This window comes from Primulina eburnea, chromosome 7, assembly GCF_022965805.1.
Source record: "Primulina eburnea isolate SZY01 chromosome 7, ASM2296580v1, whole genome shotgun sequence".
In the NCBI taxonomy this organism is placed as follows: Eukaryota; Viridiplantae; Streptophyta; class Magnoliopsida; order Lamiales; family Gesneriaceae; genus Primulina; species Primulina eburnea.
The window spans coordinates 2,901,205-2,919,831 of record NC_133107.1 but is presented as its reverse complement, the minus strand read 5'-3'; the positions used below and the strand labels follow the sequence as shown (position 1 = coordinate 2,919,831).

The following is an 18,627-nucleotide window of genomic DNA, read 5'->3' as shown; positions in this document are numbered from 1 at the left end:
TAAGTATCCAAAAACTATATAAGATTCACCAAACTGCTGATTGATCATTTGACTAATTTTGTCGACAATCATTTATGAGCTCGTATATATTTATTTAATAAATAAAGAATGAATTCAACGAATCAAACATTCAGAGAATGTTTATTATATCAGTTAAGGATGATATATTCTCATAATTTGACCGTCAATGCCAAGCATTAAAGACTTGCGCTATTAACATCAGTAGAGGTCGTCAACAAAATTTTTTTGAATTACATTGTGATGTGTCTATTCATCCCTTTTAGCCGTGCATCAGTTTTATGTATTATTTTATTTATTTATTGGTTTGAGATAATTACAATTACACTAAAGATAAAAACACTCACAAGTTATCTACTATTCAAATTGTTAATATATATTTTCCCAATGTAGTGTTAAGCAACAAATGGTGTTACATTGAATTTGAATTGAAAGAAGATAGAACATGAGACTGATTCTTTAGTAAAGGGATCAAAGACTGGACCACGTCCATCATCAACGGTCTATAATCTGCTTCCGATTGTACACACATTGCTGCAATGGCAGCCACCTGCAACATATAATCGTGTCACGTATCAAACCTATATATATATACATTTTATATTCAAATTCAAAAACAATCAAATTTTAGAGTATAAAAAAATTAGCTAGATGGTCATTGATTTATAACACATAAAGGAAAAAAATAATTATCCAAATCTCAATTAATTACCTGAAGTAGATCCTTCTTGGGACACATGTTTCGTAGAGCCGGATCAATCATTTCTACCACTTCATCCCTATTTGTCAAACGTGGGAGAGCCTGATCCCAGATTAATTTAACGAGTGTAAGATTAGTCGTCACCCACAAATTGAAAACTTCGAAACATATAAATCTAAGACAACTTGCCCAAGAAACTAAAGTGTGTTCTCCAGGAGGCCGAGTGGTGTCAATAGGTTCTCGTCCTGTTAAAAGCTCTAAAAGAACCACGCCATAGCTATACACGTCCGATTTCGCCGTAAGCTTTCCCGTCGACGCATACCTGTAGTGTTGATATATATGATCGTAAAAAATACTGATATGAACGATGAAAGATGTTGCATATGTAAGTGTTCTCCTTCTCCCCAATATGTTGTGGGGTTTTTACATATAAGTTTTACTCACAATTAACTAATTCATATCCATTTCGGTTTTATCAAAAATAAATATTAAAAAGATGAAAGAAAACTCATCGTACGCTCGTTTATATCGACTCTACATGATTCCGTTGTGAGAATTAAGATATTATTTTAAGTAATAGCATGCAATATATATATTGAACTTACTCGGGAGCTAAATATCCGGTTGCTTCTGTAACTCGTGTCTTCATCGGAACATGGAGCTTGTTCGATCCAGCTTTGGCCAACTCAAAACCAGTCAACTTGGCCCGAAAGTTATGATCCAAAAGAATGTTACTGCATCTGAAATTCCTGTGGATCACGGAGGGTACTGCTTTCTCGTGCAAGTATTCCAAGGCTCTAGCGCAATGCAAGGCAATTCTCAAACGAATCCCCCAACTCAAAGTTTTGAATTGTACTTTATGGCGAGGATGGAGATGGTCCTGAAGAGAACCATTCGACGCGTGTTCAAATATGAGTAATCTGTGGTGATGATCTGCGCAGTACCCCAATAGTTGCGCTATGTAGGGAGAGCACAATTGGCTTAACAAATCTACCTGCATGCATTTTATACTGTCCAGTTCAAATTTTGACAAAATCTATGTCCAAATTGATCTAAAATTAGTTTCGTGAAAAGTTAAGGTCTTGTGATATCTCGATGCTAGCTAGCTAGATAGTGATAAATATTTATTTGTCAAAGGAGTACTAAATATTCTACGCAAATGTAGATGAAAACATTATTCAGAACTAGAGACTGATGAGTACTGAATACACGTTAACCAACCAACCTGTGACCGAAAAGAGCGTTCCCATTGCCTCCCTTGTCGGCCGTAGATCTCGACGGCCACCACGGTTCCATCTCCGAGAACCCCTTTGTAAGCACCACCTGATCTTATCAAGTTGGCTTCACTAAATTTGTCCGTGGCCATTTCAGCTTCTTTCAGAGTAATTACTTGAACCCCTCTCGCTTTGCCCAGCTGCCCCACCTTGCTAATTCCATGCAGGCATCCACCGTTCTCCTCTGTCATATCACATAATCAAAACTCGGACATCCAATTCAATAGTCAAAATCACAAGGATTATTACAACTTCATGAATGTTGCATGTGTTAGTTGGTCACCTGGACTAGAACTGATGTTTATGGTGCTATGAGCAATGAACTCGCACTTGTTCGAGTCATCGATCACACGATCACAACTGTTGGTGTCATTGTTTCCACTAGAAAGCCGAAGCCGACGGAGCAAGGTTACCAGTACAATTATTGCAAGTATCAAGATTGTAATGATGACTGGGATTGCTATTATAAGCACGGAAGAGGTTTGGATCTCATGGCGGGATTGACGAGCTATCCTCTCCAAGTGATCTTTCTGGTTGGTGTTGTTTGCCATTTGTTCAAAGAGGAGGAAATTTGATGATGGGATATTTATCAGCTACCTTGTGTTTTTATTATGTATATAATAATCTCTTTAAAAGACAAACTATAACATTTGATAAAACGACGAGCAGTAAGATTCTGCTTAATGTGATAAGCATGTTTATTCAATAGATCCGGCAACTTAATCTGTAGGACATTACTGCCAGTCATATCGGTTGTCCCGACCATAGTTTTTCATAAATCTCGTGAACAATCCAGATATGTGATTGTTATGTATTTTTGTCTCGTCTTTTGTATTGTTTAAGGTCTAGTCTTTGTCTTGCCATTGCAAAATTATGACAACATTTCTTTCCGCACACCCAATAATTGCTCCGCAAAAAAGGGTGAGATATTTTACATGAAATTTGTAATTTTCCCGACGGATGGAATGGAACTGCAATGCCATTACAGTGAGGTGTATTCCAACTTCAACATAAGAATACAAGGAAATCACTGTTTGCCCTCGATGCCATATGAATTATTGATGGTCCCGAAAACATGTGAGGTACATTAAGGATTGATTTTATGATGCAAGAGTATTTAAAGCTTGTGATTTCTTAGTATAATTTTTATTCATATCTTTTATATTTAATTAATCGTTTGTTTATTAAAATTTGAGTAGATCTTTTGTTAGACGGTCTCACGAATCTTATCTGTTAGATGAGTCAAACTTACTGATATTCACAATAAAAAATAATATTTTTAATATAAAAAGTAATAATTTTCATTATTGACCCAAATAAGAGATCCGTCTCACAAAATATGATACGTGAGACCATTTCACACAAGTTTTTGTCTTATAATTTTGCACGTGAGTGTCAAATACAATAAATACATATCAGCTTATTAAAATTTTGTACGTAAATGTAAAATACAATAAATACGGAATGATGAATGCATAAATCCGTATAAATGACGGTGTATTTTATAACGAAAATTAACCTTTCATAACTTGACTCCTGAGACATTTGGAGCTTCACCAGTCGAATTAATTAAGGGACGAAAAAGCTTGTCCGATTACCAAAATCCAGGGTAAAATTAATGGCAAAAACTTGTGTGAGACGATCTCACGGGTCGTATTTGTGAGACGTATCTCTTATTTGGGTCACCCATGAAAAAGTAGTACTTTTTATGCTAAGAGTATTAATTTTTGTTGTGAATATGGGTAGGGTTGGCCCGTCTCACAAATTATGACCTGTAAGACGGTCTCACATAAAATTCACTCAAAATTAATTATACAACTTTGTCAAAGTCAACGTAGCTTTAATTTAATATGTTATATTATATAAATAAATTTTAGTTTTGAGCTTTGATTTTTTTTTTTCATTCTTCAAACTACATTTAATGCATATTATTCATAGAACGACGTATCCTTTCAAAACAGCTATTTTTTTAATATATCTATATATCTCGATCACCAAACAATATTTTCTCTTATATAATCTTTTATTTCTTGAAATATTATCACGTGTGTTTCGCTAAAAAAATGTAGAAATTAAACGTTATCTGCTTTTATCTTTTCAAACTATCCATTCTTAGTATTACTATTTACACAAGTTTAAAATAAATATTTTTTCATAGATAACTCAAATAAGAGATCTGTTTTACAAAATACGATCTGTTAGATCGTATATATATATATATATATATATATATATATACACACACGTATATATATTTATGTATGTATATATGTATGCATGACCTGACGACTTTTTGACTATCCCTACTCGAATTATTAGAAATCAAATTAGTTTGTCCGCATTTTAAAATCCATTCTTATCCTCTTAATAGGTCTATAGTTTTTGTCGGGGCATAGTATTTAGTTACTTGGATAATTAAGCTTGTAGTCCTAGTCCATGTATATATTTCATGGTTATCTTCAGCCATTAATTAATGTAATAATTTATGTCGGCTGAATTTCCTCAATAATTATAGAACAAAAGGGAAATATTATTATTATTGTTATTGTTATTTTGCTATTTGGTGCTTGACAACATTCCTCTATATTTAGCCTAGTTCGGTAAATCCATTTCCCGTTCAAGGGAAAATTTTGGAGAATAATTTTAGTCAATCAATTTTTTTTTAAAAAAAAAATTGATCTAATTTAGTTTCTCAACTATCTAAATGAAAGACTAACTAAACAAAAATCAATAATATATTTCAAGAAAACAATTGGTGACATTACGAAAAATTCGATCATATTCATGCAAGCAATACGGGACTAGTTTTTTTTTTATATATGTCAAGATCTTAACCTCGTAAGTAGTGCTGCACGTCAGATAGATTAAACCGTGACATTACCATCTTAATTAATTAATTTAAAACTAATATCTACTAATTTTCTGGCACGTTAATCGCATGTATGAGGTGTTGTCATCTGGTCCAGATGACCCACGCAACCCACCTCGGATGACATATCCACCGAGTGCAGAACATTTGGTCAACCTTTGCTACCTAAATAATAATCTCGAGCTACGTGATCCTTTGACATGAAAAAAAGTAAAGATTCCAAATTTATATTATTTATGGTTAATTTAAATTAAATTACTTATTGGTTCTTTAATTAGTTTATTGATTTGTTTTTAATTATATCTTATAAATAATAACAAATGAAAAAAGATACAACTTTTTTTAGCATATTATCCCTCTGTTGATTTAAAAACTTATAGCCCAACATATAATTCCAAATCGATCGTCAAGTTTGCAAATTGTTCAAGGTTTGACCCTTTTTACATCCCTTTCGATTTGATCGATCTTTCTTGGGTGCTTTTTTAACTTGATAAAAACAAATGGGTTTTTTGTATTATGATGAATTCGTGATCAGTCGTAAAGAAAATGGAGGCCGAAGAAGAAATACACAGGACTAGATCAAATGCAAATCAAGAAACTCAGCAGAACAAGATTTTATGTGCTAAAGATTCGTCCGATGAGCGTGTTTCTGGTGATTCGAAAGCTGGAAAAAATCTGGATCGTGACTGTTCCATTGATATAAAAGGTGATGTAATTAACGGTGTCTCGAAAAACAGTGAAAGTACAAAGGCAGAGAGGATTTGTAGAATATGTCATTTTGGCGATGAATCTTCATCGGAACTCATCGAACTTGGTTGCGAGTGCAAAGGCGAGCTCGGGTGGTCGCACCAGCAATGTGCTGAGGCCTGGTTTTGGCGGAAGGGTGATAGGTACAAATTTATTTTTGTTGCATCATTAATTTTCCAGCAACTATTTTAGAAAATATTTGACTTGTTACACTCTTTAACTTTTACATGATCTTAATTTCATACTATAGTTTAGGCAAAAATATATTTTTACATCGCATTGGATGTTTAATTCACTAGTTATTTTGGTGTGCAATTTATCATTTAAGGTTTATGAATATTTTGAAGTTTTACTAAGGAGACTAATAAATTCAGGGAAGAGGCGATTTTGTGTAGATGAATGAGTATTTTTCCGGAGTAATGTTTTAAGTACTCTTGCAGACGGTGCGAAATCTGTGGGACAATGGCTGAAAACGTGGATAACAAGAGTGCGGAGGACGCCTCAATATTCTTGATGGAATGGAACGAAATGAGACTCGTTGCTGCCGCCCTCGACGATTCTGATCAGGCGAGCTCGCGACGCTGCAAGCAATATTTATGCAGATTCTTGGCTATATGCCTGGTTCTCGCCTTCCTGTTGCCATGGCTTTTTAAAGGAATCCATGTTCTTTAGAAAAAAATTGCATTTTGAATACATATTTTTTAGTGAATGAGCCACAGCCTATGTTCCTGTGATCAGTGGATACATTGGTACATATGTCGGATGTAAAAGAAATAATAGATTTTGAAATTCTTAGTGTATCTAACATTTATTTCAAGAGTAGGTCTCATGTGATACGATCTCTCGAATCTTTATTTGTGAGATGTGTCGACCTTACCGATATTGACAATAAAAAGATATGTCTCACAAAATATGATCTGTGAGACCGTCTCACACAAGTTTTTATCTTATTCTAAATAATTTTATGAGATTTGAAAATGAACAATGGCACCTCACTTATGGTATATTTACATCAAATCTCAAAGAAGAAACCTAAATTCGAACTCAAGTGTTAAAGAAAATCTGCTACATATGATTAGAAAAGAAAGAGTTCTATATTTTAAAATTTTCAGAAAATGGTTTGGTTCTAAAAACATTTATAACCAACCAACAATTGAATCTTTCATTTACATTAATGTTTGTATGCATGTATTGTGTGTTTCTATTATATTTTGTCTGATTATCTTCTTTATATTAAAATATGAGTAATACCTTCGTTGCAAATCGTTCTAAAAAATAATGACAGATCAAACTGTCATAATTCATCTGTGTTCTAAAATTTGAGTTTTCTTTTACTATGACATCCTCAGAAACCCTAGCCACCGATGTCGCCGCCTTCCACCACTCATCCTCCATGGTCAGCCTAGCTCCCCGGCGGTCGCGTGTATTCTATATAAAACGATGTTTTATATTAATTTGATGTCATTAACTTCCGTACATGTCTTCCTGAGAATGTGTAAAGCAGGCATCGGAGAAGAAACTCCCTTTCTAGCAATTTCCAACCAGTAGCCACTCGTCTTAAGACAGACTCAAGCACTCACTGGGGAACAAAGAAGTAAAAAGAAATTATCTTATATGCAGGACTTTTCTCTGCATTGATGACACTGCTCACATAAAATAGAAAAGCCAAATATTTCCAATTTCACTTCTATAACGCCAGTGGGTCTGGGAATTGGTACAAAGGATACAAAAGCATTGATATATAAACATACTAGTGCTGTGCAGTCGAGTTCGATTGTATTCTAGTGTACATGGTATCATACAGTTACTGCAGCTGGCTTAGGAGTAACTCTATTTTCAACCGGGATTTCAGTGAACTCTGATAACATTGCCCTGAACTCATCTCCGGTCATGGTCTCTTTTTCAATAAGAACTTCCACGATTTTATCAATCGCTTCACGGTTGTTTCGGATATGGCTCAAAGCAATCTCATATGCCTTCTCTGTGATCCTCTTCACTGCCGCATCAATGTCTTCTGCCAGCTTTTCAGACATAGAATTCCTTGCCATCATTCTCATGATTACATCAGCACTTTGAGCCGATGTGTCCATGAGCGACCATGGACCTATTTCAGACATACCGAAAGTAACAACCATCTACAAGAGAGTAACAATTAAGTAAACAGATGCCAAACTTTCCTCAACAAAAGAAATAATTTTAAGATGAAGATTTTTCTGATGTATTAAAGGTTTTATATATACCAAACTTTCCTCAACAAAAGAAATAATTTTAAGATCAAGATTTTTCTGATGTATTAAAGGTTATATATACCAAACTTTCCTCCACAAAAGAAATAATTTTAAGATAAAGAGTTTTCTGATGTATTAAAGGATATATATGTGTGTGTGTGTGTATATAATGGCTTATTAGCTCAAATATTTTAAGCCGAACAAAGTAGTGGAAACAAGAAAATGGTAAATGTGTCCTTGCTAAAAAATGGAAGGCCAAAAAGGTACTCACTTGCTTAGCCAATCCTGTAATCTGCTGCAAATCACCAGCTGCACCAGTTGTGACCTCGGGCTCACCAAAAATAATCTCCTCAGCAGCTCTTCCACCAAGCCCACCAACAATTCTGGCAAAAAGTTGCTGCTTAGAAATCAAGGTTGGATCATCAGAAGGAATGAACCACGTCAAACCACGTGCTTGGCCACGTGGTACTAAGGTGACCTTCTGAACTGCATCATGCCCTGGAGTTAGAGTTCTGCATAACAACACAACCAACAAAATGTTACAGTTAGAGGTGGCATATCCAAAAGGAGCAAACACGATTGTGAGGATTAAAAAAATTGCTCATGATCGGTTAATTTTCACTTGAAAATGTTCAAGAGTATTCCGTGCCACACAATGAAGGGGCCTGAACAGGAACAAATCTAGAACCAGTTTTGTATGATTTATAGCAAGTCACCAATTTTAACTGAAGAAGCCAAATTATAGAACCTTTCTCATGGAAGAAATCCATAAATAGTTTAAGTTTTTAAGATCATATAGAGTAGAAGGTAAAAATATACAGCATCAAAATGATCTAGATCCAAATTCCAATTGTACAAGTATCAGAAAATCAAACACAACAGAACTTCCAATGTTACAACTAATTTTAAAAGCAAATAGGAATAATGTTTGCTATATATTTATTTTTATATATCTGCACTTACCCACAGATGGCATGGCCTACTTCATGGTATGCCACGAGACTTTTGCTCTTCCCATCTGTCATGATAGTCCCTTCCATTCCAGCAACTATCCTATCAATTGAATCATCAATTTCTTTAGATGAGATTCCTGTCCTTCCACGCCGTCCAGCAAGAATAGCAGCCTCATTTAAGAGATTAGCAAGATCTGCTCCACTAAAACCAGGTGTCCTCATGGCTACAACCTCAAGTGATACATCTGGATCAAACTTTTTATTGCTAGCATGAACCTTCAGGATCTCTGTTCTTCCACGAACATCTGGGACATCAACAGTTACCTGCACATAATTTAAACTGTGCATATTTGTAATCTGAATATTAAATTAGAAACAAGACATGTGCTATATATACTGTACCTGTCTATCAAACCTTCCTGGTCTCAACAAGGCAGAGTCAAGGATATCCGCACGATTAGTTGCTGCAATTACAATTATACCAGTATTCCCTTCGAAACCATCCATTTCAGTTAATAGCTGGTTCAATGTCTGTTCCCTTTCATCATTTCCTCCACCAATACCAGTTCCTCTTTGACGTCCAACAGCATCAATTTCATCAACAAATACTATGCATGGGGCATTTTCCTTGGCCTTCTTGAAAAGATCGCGGACTCGTGAGGCTCCAACACCAACAAACATCTCAACAAATTCAGAACCTGATATGGAGAAAAATGGGACACCCGCTTCACCAGCGATAGCCTTGGCCAGCAAGGTCTTTCCAGTACCAGGAGGACCAATAAGAAGAACTCCCTTTGGAATACGAGCACCCACAGCAGTAAATCTTTCGGGCTTCTTAAGGAACTCCACCACCTCCATAAAATCTTGCTTTGCTTCGTCTACCCCAGCGACATCATCAAAAGTTACCCCTGTATTGGGTTCCATTTGAAACTTAGCCTTTGATTGACCAAAAGTAAGAGGGAAACCAGGTCCGCCAGGCCCACCCATTCCTCCACCAGATCGTCTCGAGAGAAGGAAAAGACCACCAATCAAAATTAAAGGGAAGGCCAAATTTCCGATCAAGTTAGATAAAAGCGAACCAGAGTCCTCTTGAGCATTATGGGCGGCAAAGTCTATGTTTTTCTCCCTTAACTTCTGAAGGAGCTCCTGGCTAAGCCCAGGGAGTTGCACTCGCACTCTCTGCACTCGGTTACCCAACTCTGGGGAGATAGCCTCAACAATGGCAATAGTTCCGTTTTCAAACAAATCAACTTTCGTCACTCTACCCTTATCGAGATACTCCAAAAATCTAGAATAGGACATCCTTGAGTTGGAAACACCTTGATCATCAGCCCTAGCTATCCGATTGCTGAGTAATGCCGGAGCAACAAGTCCAGCACTGCCAAGCAACAACTTCAGAAAGCCCCTTCTTCCTTCATTTGGCTTTTCATTCATAGTTGCTCTGACAGCCAAGGCTTTACCATTCAGGGATGGGAGGCGAGGTGATTGGATAGGATGTCTGCCATAAATATCATGGCTCAAAGCTGTTTTTGAATCACGTATAGATAATCCACTTCCCACTAGACATGCCGATAAACCTGCCATCTTCTTTCTTCTGAAATTTGCAAAATACAAGAAATTATCAAACTCGTTCAAGAAACACACAAAAAAGTAATTAAGAATGATATTATTGATTTTTGAGTTATTACATGCATGCGGGCTCAAGAACCCAGAATCCCTAAACGGTAAGGATTATATTGTGTGTGTTAACCAGTCGTAATGTTCATCCTCTAAAGTTAATACAGACTTCAAGAACTCTGGTTGATATACAGAATGATTGTTGAACTTGAGTATCAAAGCAATGACCAATTATGCAACGAGTATGATAAGCGATACCAGTGGTGAAACTTCCTCATAGAGCTATAAACAGTGATCATACTCTTCTTAAAAAAATAGAATGAAGAAAATAAAAATAAATCAAAACAGATCAGAATATCAAGAAGGATTAATTTGAACCAATATTATATCTAATCAAGCATTGTTAACAGAGGCGTGAATTTCCAGTAAAAACAGCATTCAATTATTTCAGATTAAAAATTGCTATTTCAACTAAAATTAAATCTATCCTAATCTAAATTCCTGACACGTCCCTGATATTTATTCTCCGAAAAGAAACACAAAAAAATATACAATCAGAAGAACAATTTACATACTGGAAATTACTCCTCTTAATCTCAAAACCTACTGAAAAAATTACTTAAAACCCACCAAGAATTAGCAGGGGAGACGGAGTAAACCTTAAACACAACCAAACTAACCCGGCTGTACAAATCCAACCTCAGAACCGAACCAACAACAGTCAAGAAAGCAAAGATAAACCAATAAAAACACTGGATTCACATAACAATATAGCTGAATGCTTAAAATTGTTGAACTGAACTAAGAACAATCAAACAACAAAGGTTAACAAAAAAAAACCAAAAATTCTTAACAAAATCAAGAAAGCTTCATGCGATTAAGAAACATACCAAGCAGGAAGAGACAGTTGAGGTTGGCGAAAGAGCGATTGAACTTGAGGGGTGGAACAGTTGAGAGGAATGGAATTTAGAGGCAATGGATGTGGTTTGGAATTGGAAGCGTGGCTAATTTTTCTCCCTTCTCCTTTTGTCATTTAATGCCATTTTCAGCCTGATTTCAGGACGTAAATCAGTTGGTTTACATCTCTAATCACCTGTAAGCTAGAGAATGTTGGAATATTTTTTCATTTTTCATTTTTCATTTTTCATTTTTCATTTTTCTAGAAGAACAGACACGTTAGTTCTAGTTCTAGAAAAAATATACTTGGTAATAAATATGGATAGGATAAAATTGTTTACAGACATAATCTGTTACAATGAAATTATCCTTATTTTCTTTTAAAATTATTCAAAATACTAATATAATAGTTAAAAGCATTTACTAATTTCAAGTAAGAAAAAAAATGACAAACAAAAATCTTTGCCAAAATTAAATTTCACAATATCTATACGTGATTAATTTTAATTTATTCACTTAAATAAAATATATTTAATTACAAAACCATTTCAGTAAAATTATTTTTTTATTTAAACTATTTGTTTATTATATCATTCTATTTATCTGCACCTCATATTAAAAAATTCGTGTATTATTAAAATCATAAAAACGAAAGAGAACTATTTTGAATTAAAATATGATATAGGACTGAAAAATAGCAATGAAGTTTTGAGTTTCAAGATTTAAAGAAAGAATTAAGGGTATTTTTTTCGTCTTCCCTTTAGGATGAACAAAATATGCTGAGCGTAGTCGATGACTTATAGTTTATCTAAAGATAATATGTTGAGCATAAGTCTGTAATTGGAGTTGTGAACTTGGATAATGTTCGTTCAAAATGTTGATGCCCCGAGACATGTAATGAAGGCCATAAAAGTAGATATCCTGAGTTGCCAATAATAAATTATATTTGTGTTCGCACAAAGAACGTCTAATGTAAAAGTCGTGCATGAATTTTGTAGCAACATCCGACAAGAAAAAGTAACGATTCAAAATCTGATGTTTGGCTGGCCAAATCGAAACCCAGTTTTGTCGTGAACAAAGTTCAATTCCGGACAAGATGGGCATTGATCGTTTTCTCGTCCAAAACACTCAGTTTCGGCTTCAGGCCTACACAATAATGAAGTAAAAATGAACAATTAAAGAAAGTGGTGTAATTTGGTGCCCATGTTTCGGCTTTTGAGGGAATACCTGATGTTTAAACAATCACGCAGAGGACCATGGATCAAAATCTGGCAGCAGAAGTCACTTGTTTATGGTAGTGGACAAGCAGAAATTCCAAAATACGGATGCCATTGACATGAAAGCAACACGGGCTTGAAGCGGGACTATCCTGTAAGTTTTAACATAACATGTTATTTTAAAAACTTGGCAACTTCAGCTCAAGGAAGAACTAGAAACAAATCCTCGTCCTTCTCAAAAAGCTGCGTCTTTGGTTATCTCGTTATGTGTACTGGTGAAGGCAAAAAGGAAGACATGCTCAAACGAATTCAGACAAGAGCTGTCTCGATTGAAATTTGATTCAAAGATGACTCAAACTCAAGTTCGAACTCCGGTTGTGCTTGGATGAATGAATTTGAGATAATGAATTTCAAACCAATTGATTTCAAATTCCTTGTCTTGCTTGGAGCAACATTCAAGTAGATTAAGTTGTACAATTTTAATAGTGTTTGTGGTAAGTGTCATCTTAAATCTATCCATCAAATCCATCAATCCAAATTCAGCCTAATTTTTTTTGCTTACATTTACTTTTGGGGTGGGACAAAGGAGAAAATAACATACCCAAAATTCAAGATGCTCACGGGGATCCAGAACCTGAATCCTATATTGAAATATATATAAATTAATGATAATATGAATCCAAAAACGTAAATTCTAAAAAAATTATCTCATGTACTCGTACATAATTTTGTAATTAAATTATACAAAAAATTACAGTGAAACTAAAGCTACACGTTAGTTGAGTCAATACGTTAGTTGAGTCAATCAACGCATGGTTTTAAGATTGAAGCCAGCTCCAACACTTTCTACTCAAACTTAACCACCCATCACTTTACTTGAGCTTTAGTTATGATGATCACTTTATGTGGTTTTATTCAAATTACCACTCTACCCTTGATTTTTCATAAATAACGTATTTCGACGATTAACTCTCAAATGATTGAAGCACATTTTATTCACTATACTGTTTTATCCTAAGTTCCAAATTCACTACTCCATTCCGAACAGAGATATAATAAAGAGCTACTCAAGTTCGAGCTTGACTCCATTGCATTCCCAATTGAACCTACAACACGGTTTTTACCAGTGAACAGGGTTGGGAGGGCATCTTTCTCGTATTTATTAGGAAGCTCAGCAAGCTTCCCTTCCCATAGTTTACTCCATGCAAAAATAACAGCTATAACACTTGGACCTAGAACAACTTGGTTCAATAAAACCTGCAAATAAAAGGAGTTGGACGAAATAGCTCAAAACTATTTTTCACATTGCAGTGCTGAAAATTTCTTACGCTTTGATATACATACCTTTGTTATCAGGTTTTGAATATTTTTCTCCGGTAAGCGACAATCAAGGAACTGATACCAAAAGAATGAACCAGGTCCATAGAGCAGGAAGCCATACGAAATCATCCGGCTTGCTCGGATCCAATCATGTTCAGCCAATAGCGTGCTTATAGTATTCTATGGCAACCAAAAGGTTGAGTTAGATGAAAATGGAACATTGTAATACAAGTTAAAGATCACAGTCAATACATAAGATAATTCAGAAACTAATGGTCAAAGAAAATTTTCAAACAGTGCCAGTATGTGATACACGCTGTTTGGATATATTTTGCAGAGGAAAGTGAAAACGAAAGAAAAGTAAATAATTTTTATATCATTGCCTTTTTCCTTTCAAGTAAATTAAAATGATAGTTCTAATTTAAAATTAAACAGATATATGAAATTATAAAAAGCGAATGAAAGTAAATATATATAATACATTTTCTCCATCATATATTCCTTTACTATCAAAAGACGATGTTTTTTTGCAGTGTTGCCTATTATTAAGGGTGCATGGTGCACCAAGGTGCTGAGGGGTCTTGGAGCCCATGTCATGCGTTTTTTAAAAGTGATGCACATTGAAGGAAAAATACTGATATATATCAAACAATTCTGAATCAGATTCAAACATACTGCACAAACAATAAACTTAGAGCTACAGATTAGTAATTAGTTATAAACTATTAGATACAGATTCCAAATTGAATTTAAGCCAATAAAACCCAAATAATATGCAAACAAGTGTATTAAAATAATAAGCTATTAAATTTCAGTCTATTGAATGGTCAAACATTTAGATTTAAAAATTTACTAAAAAAATATGAAAATAAATGAAAGGAAAAAGTAATATCACGCTTACAAAAACAAATAAACACAAAATGAAAATTTCCAGGATTGCTGGCTGTCAAAAGAGTTGTTGGAGCATGGTTTGGTTGGAGAGTGGAAATGGGGCATGGACTACTAAGGGAAGTAGTTTATTGTTCGAGGCCCACATTTTAGATATCAGTACGCCCACAGTGTCTCCAGGTAAACTGGCTCAGCCTTTTTGAGCCTCACGCTCAAGGTGCACCTTAACAACACCGGTGTTTCCTTTAATAAAATCCAAAACCCAGACATTGCCTAACATAAAGAGTAAATTTTGTTCTGCCCCCTCCAATGTATGCAAAAATCCCTGGGTGGCGAAGAATAGAATAGCTAGTTAAGTAGATGCAGAGTCTATGCATACATATAAGTCCGGTTTCATATTAATGCTGTAGAGCTACTTATTTTAAAAGTTGTCAAAAATTAGCCTCCCAATTGTCCATGGATTCCTTCTGATATGTTGACCAAACTTTTCATTGACGTCAATAACTTTATTGTGGGGGTGTTACAGCATTCAAAACAGATCGACTGCTCGATATATATGCATACACAAATGTAATAAACCAACAAAAGAACTCTACAATATGCTTAAGAGTTAAGCGTCCAGCATTGAAACATCTATAGGTGAGTTCAATACATATCAGCACAAATCTTCAGAAACCACAAATAAGAATTCAAACATTTCCCATTCCGACGAGAGAACAAATTCATTCACACCCACTAACATCTTATTCTCACCTTGAATTCCCGAGAATGGGATACGGTATCTTTGTTCGTGACCCATCGATGGCGGAGCTGCGCTATGGTGTCGCCGGTGAAAACAAGCGAAGCGGAAGTTGCGGCTTGCTTGACTGGGAAACGGTATGAGGAAGAAGCGCCGCCGCCAAAGGAATCTCCTGACGAAGAGGGCTTCGATTCCCTGTTGCCGGAGGTCCTCTTCTTGCAACGCCTTCTGTAAATGCCATCGTAAAAAGGCCCCATTCCCCATATGCCACCATTTCCACCTGCAGTGGCACCCATTTTTCAGAGATTTGTCGAACTCAACAGATGCAATGACAAAAGTAACTGACGAGCCACGGTGGTGCAAGTGCAACCGACTAACTTAAATAGTTACCCTACTTTTCCATTTTTTAAGAATTTGACTTATTATTATTATTATTTTGTGAATTTGATTTCCATTATTTTTGGATTTTTTTAAACATAATCATCAATACATGTGTTTTTAATCAAATAAAAAGATTAGACAAAAACTCGTGTGAGACGGTCTCACAGGTTGTATGTCTCATAGGTAATATTTTGTGATACAGATCTCTTATTTGGATCATCCATGAAAAACTATTACTTTTTTTATGCTAAGAGTATTACTTTTTATTTTGAATATCAGTAAATTCGACATGTTTCACATATAAAAATTCGTGAGATCGTCTCACAAAAGACTTGCTCAAAAGATTAACGTAAAAACGAGAATGTTTAACTGACACAAACAATTTCGTTGCATACTTGTCTACGAAATAATATTTCTTGACATTGTCCCATTATTTTTTGGACTTATTAGTCATAAGAAGGTATTAAGAAATTAAACTTGAAAAGTTCATGTCATACATCCTTAATTTTGTAAAAAAAAATAATTACAATTACGTATTACCATTCGAATTGGTCAAAAACTTGGAGACAAATAACAGTAAGAAAAAGACTCGGTATTAATTAGAATAGCATGGACCGAAAGATGAACTCCTCCAGAGCCGCAACTGATTATGGATAACAAGTCTCGGGCTCTGTGGTTCCTTCTTATTTCCTAGAGAGCCGACCAGCTGTTCCCTCGTACCCACAAGGAAGGGTAATGTCATCAATCCTGGACAAGCCAAAACCTCCAAACGAGTCGCAAATCATTACTCCTCTGGCAAACAACTTAGTTTTATTCTCTGTGACATGGGGAGGAGAATATCAGGATGATTTGTTCTGTTGCTCCACCATCCTCTTCTCCTGTTGCAATTATTCTTTTGCAACTTCCTGGGTAACAACTTGTATTCTTGGGGATGACAGTACTTCTTGACCAACCTTTTGTTGAAACAAGGCCCACGCGTCTCTTTGAGAAATCATGTGAACTTCAATCTCGGCATCAGTCTCGATGTCATGGCATGTACTCTCAGTGATCTAGTAATTATTAAAATTTTGCAAGCATTTTCACGTGAGGGAACAGGTATTCCAATTTCATCAGGATGAAATGCTTCCCATATATCATCAATTATCAGCAAAAATCTTCCCTGCCGCATCAAACCACTAAATAATTATGTATCCCTCGACTTCACAGAATCAGAACCATCTAAACTTACCCCCTATTGCTTTTGTTATATATCCTTTTGTAACTTTCGCATGTCAGAATCCTTAATTCTATGACACAAATGACATAATCGAAATTATTATTTTCAGTTAAAAGCTTATTGTTGACCTTATTCCAATATTTATGTCCATCAGTTACTCCCAGGTTGACTTTAAAACCTTTCGAACTGTCTTCCGCATTTAAAGTACTTGCAGGCAAGGCCTTTCCCCTTTCTGGCAGCATTGTGACCAATGTACTTCCAGAAAAGTTTATCTGATCCAGGAGCTTGTCAACTTCGAGCATTTTAAATTTTAATCCTGATAAAGTTCCCTAACTTTAGTCTACGGTAAACCTTAGGAAAACATATGCATAAAAAACTCTTGTTTTCTTGTTTGCGTTTTAAATTAGCTAGTCTCTTTGATCTTTTGTACAATAGTCAACCGCAGGTTCACTTCAGCTGTGGGACCTCTCCCTCACAAAATCCTTTCATTGTTAACTCTGTTCTCATATCAGTTTCTTGAGCTGTAACTAGTAAGCAATTTCAGTTTCTCCTCCAACTTTTTCACTACTACTTCAGTTTTTCTCAGATAGCTGCATTGCTCAGAAATGGTGTCATTTAAGCAGCCATATGCGCAACATGACCAGAAATTACTGAAACTAAATTAATATGAGCTTATATGAGCCCCCAACCAAACTGAAACAGGAAAGGAATGTTAAGAAGTACTTGCACATATTCAACTGAAACAAGAACTTGCACCAGTGGATCTAGTTTTCATGTCCTTATAGTGATTTGGGAGTTTCCCAGGCTTGGGAAATACAAGTTACATTTGCACAGCCGCGTTCCGCACCAGAATTATAAAGAGAAAAAAGGGAAACAATTGCATGCAGTTCATAATCAACAATCCCAAACAACTACCATTCTCAATTGGCTGAAATGTATTTTTCATAAGATGCGTGAATTCTACCCGTCCCACACGAAATAAAAGCAAAAAATGAACTTACACGAAGCCGCCATCAGACCATATAAATTGTACAAAGGTGTGTAAATGCTGTTAGAATAGCAAACAACTTAAAAGAAAGGTCAAAACTTTTTAGCTGGCTAATTAATTATATTGAAATTCCAAGCCAGGAACTTCAGGATTTTCGTATAATTATACGAAAATTAAACTTGTTGCAAAATTTTAACTTAAATAATTTGATAATTCTTGCATGTACTTTCCTTCTCTATTTATATATAGAAGAACTTTTTTTAATGAAAAATATATCCTTTTTAATTATTGAAATCAAATGGTACCAATTTGCCCTGACAATCATTAATGTTATTGGCTGAAAATTGGAAATACATGTAACAGTCCTCCATTTCTAACCGGGTTTTCCTCGTCCGTTTTGTTTCAGAGATTATTCTTGGAGATTTATGATTCATTCAACCATTTTTTAATACCAAATTTGCAATCGTAGCTTCATTTTTTTTTTATAATGAAGTAAAAATATGAATGTTAAATCATTTTAATTTGGGAATCATCTAACCAACAATATTTTTGAAAACTATAAATATTATCCAATA

The 18,627-nt window shown here is 35.1% G+C and overlaps 4 protein-coding genes across 6 annotated transcripts; 1 reads left to right on the top strand and 3 right to left on the bottom strand.

Annotated features, from left to right (window-relative positions):
* Positions 1-346: 346 nt before the first annotated feature.
* Positions 347-2,609, bottom strand: LOC140836609 (PTI1-like tyrosine-protein kinase 1). Of its 2 annotated transcripts, XM_073202255.1 has the most exons (6): positions 2,276-2,608; positions 1,944-2,176; positions 1,324-1,712; positions 908-1,040; positions 731-820; positions 347-568 (listed from the first exon to the last, which is right to left on the bottom strand). In XM_073202255.1, the coding sequence occupies exons 1-6, from the start codon at positions 2,541-2,543 to the stop codon at positions 431-433; spliced, it is 1,251 nt and encodes a 416-aa protein (XP_073058356.1). In that variant the 5' UTR covers positions 2,544-2,608; the 3' UTR covers positions 347-430. The 2 variants fall into 2 exon arrangements, with proteins under 2 accessions (XP_073058356.1, XP_073058355.1); XM_073202254.1 differs by having other exon boundaries at positions 731-1,040; positions 2,276-2,609.
* Positions 2,610-5,212: 2,603 nt separating this feature from the next.
* Positions 5,213-6,426, top strand: LOC140835981 (uncharacterized). Of its 2 annotated transcripts, XM_073201397.1 has the most exons (3): positions 5,213-5,289; positions 5,405-5,751; positions 6,049-6,426. In XM_073201397.1, exons 2-3 carry the CDS (start codon positions 5,408-5,410, stop codon positions 6,278-6,280), a joined length of 576 nt encoding a protein of 191 aa, XP_073057498.1. In that variant the 5' UTR covers positions 5,213-5,289; positions 5,405-5,407; the 3' UTR covers positions 6,281-6,426. The 2 variants fall into 2 exon arrangements, with proteins under 2 accessions (XP_073057498.1, XP_073057497.1); XM_073201396.1 differs by lacking the exon at positions 5,213-5,289 and having other exon boundaries at positions 5,296-5,751; positions 6,049-6,425.
* An 852-nt stretch (positions 6,427-7,278) lies between these two features.
* LOC140836607 (ATP-dependent zinc metalloprotease FTSH 2, chloroplastic) lies at positions 7,279-11,526 on the bottom strand. Its single transcript, XM_073202252.1, has 5 exons — positions 11,297-11,526; positions 9,192-10,383; positions 8,800-9,113; positions 8,108-8,348; positions 7,279-7,743 (listed from the first exon to the last, which is right to left on the bottom strand). Exons 2-5 carry the CDS (start codon positions 10,371-10,373, stop codon positions 7,405-7,407), a joined length of 2,076 nt encoding a protein of 691 aa, XP_073058353.1. The 5' UTR covers positions 10,374-10,383; positions 11,297-11,526; the 3' UTR covers positions 7,279-7,404.
* Positions 11,527-12,220: 694 nt separating this feature from the next.
* LOC140836608 (protein sym-1) lies at positions 12,221-15,834 on the bottom strand. The gene is made up of 6 exons (XM_073202253.1): positions 15,482-15,834; positions 13,865-14,020; positions 13,645-13,777; positions 13,122-13,161; positions 12,531-12,672; positions 12,221-12,449 (listed from the first exon to the last, which is right to left on the bottom strand). The coding sequence occupies exons 1-5, from the start codon at positions 15,761-15,763 to the stop codon at positions 12,585-12,587; spliced, it is 699 nt and encodes a 232-aa protein (XP_073058354.1). The 5' UTR covers positions 15,764-15,834; the 3' UTR covers positions 12,221-12,449; positions 12,531-12,584.
* Between the last annotated feature and the right edge of the window lie 2,793 nt (positions 15,835-18,627).

Excerpts from the sequence above, each read along its gene's own strand:
- LOC140836607 (XM_073202252.1), bottom strand. The coding sequence starts at position 10,373 with ATGGCAGGTTTATCGGCATGTCTAGTGGGAAGTGGATTATCTATACGT. Across the intron at positions 9,114-9,191 it reads CAGGAAGGTTTGATAGACAG|GTAACTGTTGATGTCCCAGA; the intron begins GTACAGTATATA and ends AATTATGTGCAG. Across the intron at positions 8,349-8,799 it reads GTAGGCCATGCCATCTGTGG|AACTCTAACTCCAGGGCATG; the intron begins GTAAGTGCAGAT and ends GTTGTTATGCAG.
- LOC140836608 (XM_073202253.1), bottom strand. The coding sequence starts at position 15,763 with ATGGGTGCCACTGCAGGTGGAAATGGTGGCATATGGGGAATGGGGCCT. Across the intron at positions 14,021-15,481 it reads CCCATTCTCGGGAATTCAAG|AATACTATAAGCACGCTATT; the intron begins GTGAGAATAAGA and ends TGGTTGCCATAG. Across the intron at positions 13,162-13,644 it reads CCTCCCAACCCTGTTCACTG|GATTCAGGTTCTGGATCCCC; the intron begins GTAAAAACCGTG and ends ATTTCAATATAG.
- LOC140835981 (XM_073201397.1), top strand. The coding sequence starts at position 5,408 with ATGGAGGCCGAAGAAGAAATACACAGGACTAGATCAAATGCAAATCAA. Across the intron at positions 5,752-6,048 it reads TTTTGGCGGAAGGGTGATAG|ACGGTGCGAAATCTGTGGGA; the intron begins GTACAAATTTAT and ends GTACTCTTGCAG.
- LOC140836609 (XM_073202254.1), bottom strand. The coding sequence starts at position 2,543 with ATGGCAAACAACACCAACCAGAAAGATCACTTGGAGAGGATAGCTCGT. Across the intron at positions 2,177-2,275 it reads AAACATCAGTTCTAGTCCAG|AGGAGAACGGTGGATGCCTG; the intron begins GTGACCAACTAA and ends GTGATATGACAG. Across the intron at positions 1,713-1,943 it reads AACGCTCTTTTCGGTCACAG|GTAGATTTGTTAAGCCAATT; the intron begins GTTGGTTGGTTA and ends AAATGCATGCAG.